Here is a 7,906-nt window from a genome sequence, read left to right on the forward strand (position 1 = left end):
GTTGAATTGGTGAGCTTTAAGTTCACAGAGAGAGCCTATGTCCAAAACAAAAACCGAAAGCAAGAGGAAGATACTTGACTTTAGTCCTTTAATCTCGAACCTCCGTATGTATGTATGTATGTATGTATGTACATGTGTATACATATATCTACATATCTCTATCTATCTATACACACACACACAAGTCACATACACAATACATGCATGCACACACACAAGAAACACCCAATTTTCTTCTGGAAAACAATGCACTGTGCTGTCATTTGCATGGGGTTCACTCTGGTAGCCATTCACTCACTCACGTTTCAGCAAACCTCAGCAAATGACTGTGGTGGCCTGGGTCTAGTTAAAGGTTATGGGATATAGCTTCTTCAGGCTAAGTTTGGAAAATACCAATCCTAGATGCCAGTACTGCCTGAGTCAGACAGGCCTTAGCAGCCAGACTATGGGCCAGAGACTTCTGAAACTCTTGAGAGCATCCCTCAGGTCTGGGAGAAAGTGGGAGCCTCTCTTCTTTTGCTTCAGGGGAAAGGTACTCGGTACTAAGAGACCTTTAGACCTTTCCTGGTCTCTTAGCTGAGGTATCACAGAAACTCTGGGTCATCTGTGGGAGGTTCTATCATGTGGGTTACCCTAAAACATGAGGGGAAATTTTCTTCTCACCTCTTCAATAAAATTAAAATTCACTAAAAATTTAAGTTAGCCTGCTAACTCCAGCTAGGGCTCTTAGGTCTGAAGGTGTTGTTTCCTACAGGCAAAAGAGACAGGGGTGTAAATATCTGGGGAGGAGGGTGACTCAGACCTCCTAGGGTGGGCTCTATGATGTCTCAGAGATGTCCAGCACCTGTCCTTGCCCCCAACCTACAGAAGAAGACAGGTGAACAGGGCAAGCATGATTCCCTTTCCTCTATGCAAATCTCCCTCATTGAACCCCTCCATCCACCAGGCCCCAGGAGAAGGCTTGGAGGGATCCTCCTAATTTTCCTGCATGCTATCCTGGAGCTTCTAGTCCCATGCCCATCTTGATTGCACATCAGGTCATTGAGATTCAATTCCTATTGGAGAGCTGTCATCCCATGGTGCCTCCTCTCTGGTGACTGAGGAGGCATATTGCTCACTTCCCTCAGTCTGAATGAAGGACAGATCTAGGCTCTCCTGGCATATTCACACAGGGATGAGCCCCCATGGCACGTGAGTCCAAATTGCTGAACACACATTAGCGTGTAAGACCATGCATGGTCTTCAGGGAAGGATGTGGGTGGAACCAGAAGGCAGTGTCCCAAAGCCCCACTCCTTAACCTTAGACACGGGACTCAAGGGAATGGATGGAGTCCTAGGAAAGTGATCTACAGCCAGGTGTTTAGGTGGAGCTCATGCCTCCAGGCTTTGTTGACAATAGACTCACACCAGCTTTGCTGTGGGGCATGTGGGCATATTCATGGGAGAAGTTCCTGACCAATCAGACCCCAGCTGGTTCCATTTATGGGTAGAGATACTACAGTTCCATGGGGATAAGCTTAAGATACGCTCCAGACCCCAGCTCCTCAGGACATAGCTGCTGGGCCCCAGCTCAGATTCATTAAACCCAGAAACAAAAACCTTCCCAGCTCAGTGACAACAAAGACACAGAAAAACCATGTTTGCCTTTTGGCTAATCTGCAGCCCTGCTCACCCCCAAAGCTGGATTCTGTGCATGTGCAGGCATGTATTTATGTACGTGCTTGCATGTGTTAATGTGTAGGTTGACGAAGGGCAGGCTAGGAACTTTAGGAGACAGATGGTTAAGGCCCTGGAGGCCAGCAGACAAGTTCCAGTTCCGAGGGTTGTTCCTGAGACACTGAGTCCTGGGCTGGGACGATGCTGGAGAATTGCTGTGGGTAGAGATGGTTTCAGGTCACTGGGGTGGCCCTGGGGCGTCCTAAGGAGAGTGACTCTATCCCTTTGTGACCTCCTTGAATTCTTTGGGTCCCACTGAGGGTAGACCTAAAGCACTCTCTTAGAACACACTGAAGCCTCTGCATTCAGAAGACATGAGAAAGTCTCGCCACCTTGTGGGGACATTCGGTACCCCTCCCTGAACTACTGCTCTGTCATAGGGAGAGGCGGTGTGACCCTGCTAGGGTTTGGGCTGCTGCTGGCTGCTACACAACCTTAACCCCTGGAAAAAGCAAGAAACCTGGGAGGAACTCCTGTGCCTCCAGGACAGAAGGGTACCCGAGATTAGCCCACTCACTTGCAGAAGACAATACAATACCAATCCCCTATGCAGTCCGGCAGTTCTTGAAGAGAGGTTTGCAGGAAAAAACAAAATGAAACAAAATAAAAAAGGGATTCCTTCTTCCCAAGGAAACAGAAGCCCAGGGAGGGGATGGAGACCTGCTTGACACCAGCACGGAAATGTCTGGACTCTGGAATCTTATGTGTTCTCTTACTGGTCTGAGAGAAGCTATCCAGATGAAACCCTGGTCCTCCTGAAGAGGCTGACACAGGAGCAGTGCAGTGTGTGAGAGAGAGCTTGCCACAGGTCAGCCAGGGCAGGGCACCTGGTCCCTTAGAGAGAAGGCTGTGTGTGTGATGTCACAAGGCAGTAGTGGAGGTGGCAGTGTAGCTCAGTTGGAAGTGCTCACCCATGCATGAAGTACTGGCATCCATAACCACCACTGCATCATCCCGGGCACTGTTGTGCATGCCTATAACCCTAGCACGTGGGTGGATGCAGGAGGATCAGAAGCTCAAGGTCATTTTACAGGTTAAGGTCACCTTAAATTCAAGAGGGGTTCTCAAAAATAAAAGAGGCATCAGGGTCTCATCAATAATGGGGCATTTAGTGTCAAACACAAACACCAGGCCAGTTAGCACTCATGACAACCCTTTGGGATGGGTGCCCTGATTTGTGTAGTGGGATGTAGTACACAGTCTTTTCAGAGGCACAGAGCAACTTGCTGTGGGTTACAGCTTGTAAGCAGCAGCCCAGGGTCTGAATTCAGCGATTTCCATTCTAGAGGGTGAGGACTCGACTGGAAAAAGTGATAGAAGTCACCTAACCCCTTCCACCTTGGGGAAGCCTGCAGGACCTGGACAATGGTGAAGAAAGGACAAGCCCCATCTTTCCATGCTACACAGACCCAGTGCGCCCTCTGCTGGGCACAAGGAGGGTCAGCGGGTCCTTTTAACAAGCAGATGCAGAGCAGGGCTGTCATTTTGTTGTTTGTTTATTTTTGATGGCTGGACACTGTATGGTCTTTGTCAAAGGTGTCCCAAGAGGCTGGCTGCAGACCACTCCCATGGTGGAGTTCTCAGTCCATGATGGTGGACTGCACAAGAACCAGATCCCTCAGCACTTCCTTCAAGGATCCTAGGTCTTCTTTCCCAAAGGCCTGTTGTCCCTGTCTGTACCACAGCAGGCCAAGGGCCACAAGGACAGTGTCAGGGCTTGTCACAGGACCTGGGACCTATTCACAGCACTGCCAGGTGAACAAGGTGTAGAAGTGGATCTCAAGCACTCACTGCTCAGCGCCGTCTGCTGTGTGCTGGGCCCTGAGGATTGATACTCATGGACTGGCTCTGGGACCCTCAAGGAAATGCCAGCAAAGGTGGGTCAGTGTGGACAGAAGTGGGAGAAGGGCATGGGTGTCCCAGGACCTCCATCTTGATGACTTTGGACCTGTGCTTCCCACTATGTGGACCTTGATGAAACAAGGCAGACCACTCTCTGCCTTCGCTCTGGAGAATAAGAGCAGTAAAGTTCTCAGGACCCACTGTCTAATGAACCAGGGGGTCACTCCTGGGACCTCGATAAAGGGATAGCAGGCATTCATGAAAGACAACCCATATTGCATCTGCCTCATTAACTATGTATTTGGACCAGAGTCAAGGGAGGACCAGTGACTACCACAGGATGAAGGCAGTACAACAAAGATATGAAGTTCAAGGAGCATCCACACGTGATGTCCTCGGTCCTCTCTCTGCATCAGAACCCACCCTCCTCACCCCACAGACTGACCACAGACAAGAGACTCAACCTCATCTGTCCAGTGATTCTGCTTCCTCTGCTCTTCCCAGATCTTCCTGGGGACAGAGAACTCCAGTACACATCAGCCCTCTCCCAAACCTCTGCAGAAATCTTCCCAAGACTGGCAGTGCCCACCCCTCCGCGCTGATTGGGTCGGAGGGCTTCTATGTGTGTTAGGCAGGGTTGAGGGGGCCCTGTGACAGGCTATGGGCTTAACTGTCATAGAAGTCCACGTGGGCTCCAGATTGGAAGGTGTCCTTTTGCAGCAAGCTCAACAGTTTCTGGGCTGAGGTCCCACAATCCACCAGCTTCCCCTGAGACTTCAACTTCTGCAGGCTGCTCCTTAACTCTGGGTCCACGGAGGTTTCCCGAGCCAACTGCTGCATGTCTGTGTCCAGGGGTCCTGGTGGATGGAAAGCACAGGATGGGAACAGAGGCTATAGGTCCCTGCTGTGTGTGGAAAGTAGAGCTGAGTGAGGTATGTCTGAGGCTCTACTATGTGGCCTGTTAAATTTTATTTGTATGTCCTCTGTGTGTATTCCTGAACTTCAGGATCCTCTTACCTTAGTCCCCCAGTGCTTGGATGGCAGGTGAGGACTGCCACACCACGGTATGACTGAGCTTTGGGCTCAAAGCTAAAGTCTATGAAGCACGGTGTAAAATCCAGCTCACCATGTCTTGTCCAGGTAACACCTCTTCCTGACTTTCCCATTATATTAACACAGAAGTAACCCTGCTGGCTCCCACTCCACCTACAGCCAACTGGGGGCCAGGTGACACCTTCCTCATCTTCAAACCCGGCCTTCATCTTCAAAGGAGGTACACGACACAACCTTGCTTTTCTCCTTATTTCAAGACCCTCCTCTTAGCCCTCTGATAAATTCATCTGGAGGCACTTTTGCTGGGCTTACAAAGCTTCTCAAAACCCCTGGATGGGGCACTCAGTTGCTACAGTGCTTGTTGTGCAAGCATGAGGATCCGAGTTCAAATCCCCAGTAGTAGGGGATTGGAGAGATAGATGGTGGCTCCCTGCTAAGAGCATTTGCTGTTCTTGCAGAGAACTGGGGTTTGAGTCCCAGTACCAACATGGCAACTGACAACCATTTGTGACTGCAGTTAAACAGGATATAGTGCACCCCTTCTGGCCACTGCAGGTACTGCATGCATGTGATAACAGACATTTCAGCCAAAACTCTCCCCCACACAAAGACCTGTCACTTTCTAACAAGCTTTGTCACTTTGACTTGCATTTCTGGAAAATGTCTCCAGCCTGCTAATGCAACTGTGAAGCCTCCCAAAATTTAACGGTGTTATAGGGGCAGAAATTCCTGGAACACAAGGACTGGAAGAGGAACACTCTGCTAACATTTGAATGTCTCTAGCCTGATCCTGCCCTGTTCCTCTTGCTCTGTTTTGTGTTTTGAGACACTCTCTTGTAGCCCATGATGGCCTCTAACTTGCTGTGTAGCCAGAGCTGACTTTGAACTTCTGCTCACACCTCTCAAGTGCTCTGCCAGGCCCAGTTTTATCTCCTTGAAGACCACTGGGCAGAGGCTTGCTATCTTTCCAAACAGACATTACTGTCTTTGGAGAGCCGTTAGAACATTCTTCCAGAGACTGAATAAGAACTAGGCCGGCCCCTGATTGTCTTCAGTGTCTGGGGGAGCTTTTCAGTTCCTCCATGAAAACTGGGGCAGCCTCCAGAGAGCTAACTTATCTCCAAGGCATTCTGGGACTGGCTCCCCTCCTGACTGTGGTTTACATGTGATCACTGCTGTCTCAAGGAGGCTAGGCTGAGCTCAGAGCAGGTGAGCTGGATATTGGAACAAGAAATATCATGGATGTGTGTGTGTAGGGCAGGTGTCAGATAATTTGAGGAGATGCAGTATAGATGGAGAAGTCAAAAGCAAGCTTGGGTCCTCTCACTTCAGCATTAAACAGACCATTTTGCCTCTGTGTCTCCAGGATCCTGTCCTAGTCCAAAGAGGTACAGACAATTGAATTTCACCCCTTAGTTTCTCACAGTGTCTGTCACACATTGCTATCCTTCTAAGTACAGAAATCACAGGCTTAGAAGAAAGGCACGGTGGCATATGAATAGGCTGATGGGACAAGACAAGGTCTCAGAAGACCTCATATGCTTAAATCTCCCTAAGAACAGGGCCTATCTTATTCATGCGAGCACCCTTTCTCCATTCCATTCAGTGTGACAGCACAGCTCAGCCTGAGATGCTCACCACTCAACAATATCTCTTTGCTTGTCTTTGAACATTCAATGTGTCCATTGAATGATTTCCACACAGCTTTACTGGGCACTGGGGATTCATGGAGGAATAGTATGTGTCCCTTGAGGGACAAAATCAGACAGCTAAACATATAAAGATAGTTTGTTTTTTAGTTTCAGTCTTAATTCATTTTTATGTGTATGGATGTCCATCCTACCTGCTAATCAGACAACTCCTGAGGGTGAGTACCTGTGCCCTGACTGCTCCAACTTCTTGGGAGTCTGTATTTTTCTTGTAAAGTGAGGAGTCATTACAGGAGGTAGGGGCACTTAAGTCTTTGATTCTTAACTGATAATATGGATCATGCCTCCCTCCTTGCCCAGCCCCCAGCAAGGTACCAGCTATATCTGGAGACAGCAGTGTGAGGACCACCCACCTACCTGGAGCATAGCTCAGCACTCTCACCCTGGGTTCCTCAACAGCCAGAACCTGGCACAACATTTCTCGGGCAGCCTTCCCTGCACAGTAGAGACCCCAGCCCTTGAAGGGCTTCAGGGCACACAGAGATGAGATGTTAACCACAGTCCTGCTCAGGCCAGGGCTGTCCGGGAACGCATTCAAGGTACTGGAGGTCAAGCAGAGCATGGAGGTCAGGTTCAGAGCCCAGTAGTTGTTCACCTCAGCTAGGTCATTCACCTTCAGGAAGCCTTTGGAAACATCCCCAAGAGTGCCTAAAACAAAAACAAAAAAAAAACAGGACCAAAAAATTGACAAAACTGTGTCGTCGTTCTCCCTCCGTCTTCCACAGTTCCTCCCCATAGCCATTTGCTCCCTCTGCCCCAGCTCTGAAGAGATCCCTAATGCAAGAAGACTACACCTGAATGCCCTTTTTAGTAAAGCAGAGAGATTTGTTCAAAAAAAAAAAAAAAAAAAAACTTCACTCACATACCCGCCAGGGGGCACCGTCACCCCGCAGTGACACTGGTACAGCCTCTCTACTTTTGGACTTTGGACTTTTGGGGACTTGCCCTCCACCTACCCAAAAGGCGATGAGGTGAGAGCTCGCAACCCCCGTCTGGTTAGGAATCTCACCTGCGTTGTTGATGAGCAGCAGGCGCTGCAGCCCCTCGGGCCTAGGGAGCTCGCGCACGGCGCTCAGCAACTGCTGCACGCCGGCCTCCGTGCCCAGATCGGCGGCTGCCAGCTCCACTCGCAGGCCGGGCTGCTGCGCGCCCAGCTCCTCCTTCAGTTGCCGCAGCGCCGAGTCACTGCGTGCGCTTAGGAGCAGCACGGAACCTGGCGACAGCAACCGGGCCAGCTGCGGGGCTAAGGCGCGGCCGAAGCCCCGGGAGGCCCCGGTCAGTACGCACACAGCGCGGCCCAGCCCGCCTCCCTCCATGCCTGGGACTCAGCCTCACGCGCCGCCACTTAACCGGTACGGGGTGGGGCCTATCTTTGGCTTTGGACAGCGGAAGTTCGGGGCAGTATCCACTGGAGTTTGGGTGAAAAAAGTGACCAATAGCCATGGAGGCGTGTCTCGACAGGAAATCCCAGTCCCCTTCCCAGCGCTTCCGGGTTTCCCTTGCACGCCACTCCCACAAGCTCAGTCCCTTTCTGAGAGGCGTGTTCGCAATTTCCACTGTTCCAAGATCAGCTCCCTCCTCCAGGG

The 7,906-nt window shown here is 50.5% G+C and overlaps 1 protein-coding gene across 1 annotated transcript; it reads right to left on the reverse strand.

The window, feature by feature from the left end:
- Positions 1-3,196: 3,196 nt before the first annotated feature.
- On the reverse strand, positions 3,197-7,833 carry Spr (sepiapterin reductase). Its single transcript, XM_028761202.1, has 3 exons — positions 7,330-7,833; positions 6,678-6,968; positions 3,197-4,415 (listed from the first exon to the last, which is right to left on the reverse strand). The coding sequence occupies exons 1-3, from the start codon at positions 7,634-7,636 to the stop codon at positions 4,225-4,227; spliced, it is 789 nt and encodes a 262-aa protein (XP_028617035.1). The 5' UTR covers positions 7,637-7,833; the 3' UTR covers positions 3,197-4,224.
- Between the last annotated feature and the right edge of the window lie 73 nt (positions 7,834-7,906).

Source organism: Grammomys surdaster, unplaced genomic scaffold (genome assembly GCF_004785775.1).
Source record: "Grammomys surdaster isolate TR1022 unplaced genomic scaffold, NIH_TR_1.0 126781, whole genome shotgun sequence".
NCBI lineage: Eukaryota > Metazoa > Chordata > Mammalia > Rodentia > Muridae > Grammomys > Grammomys surdaster.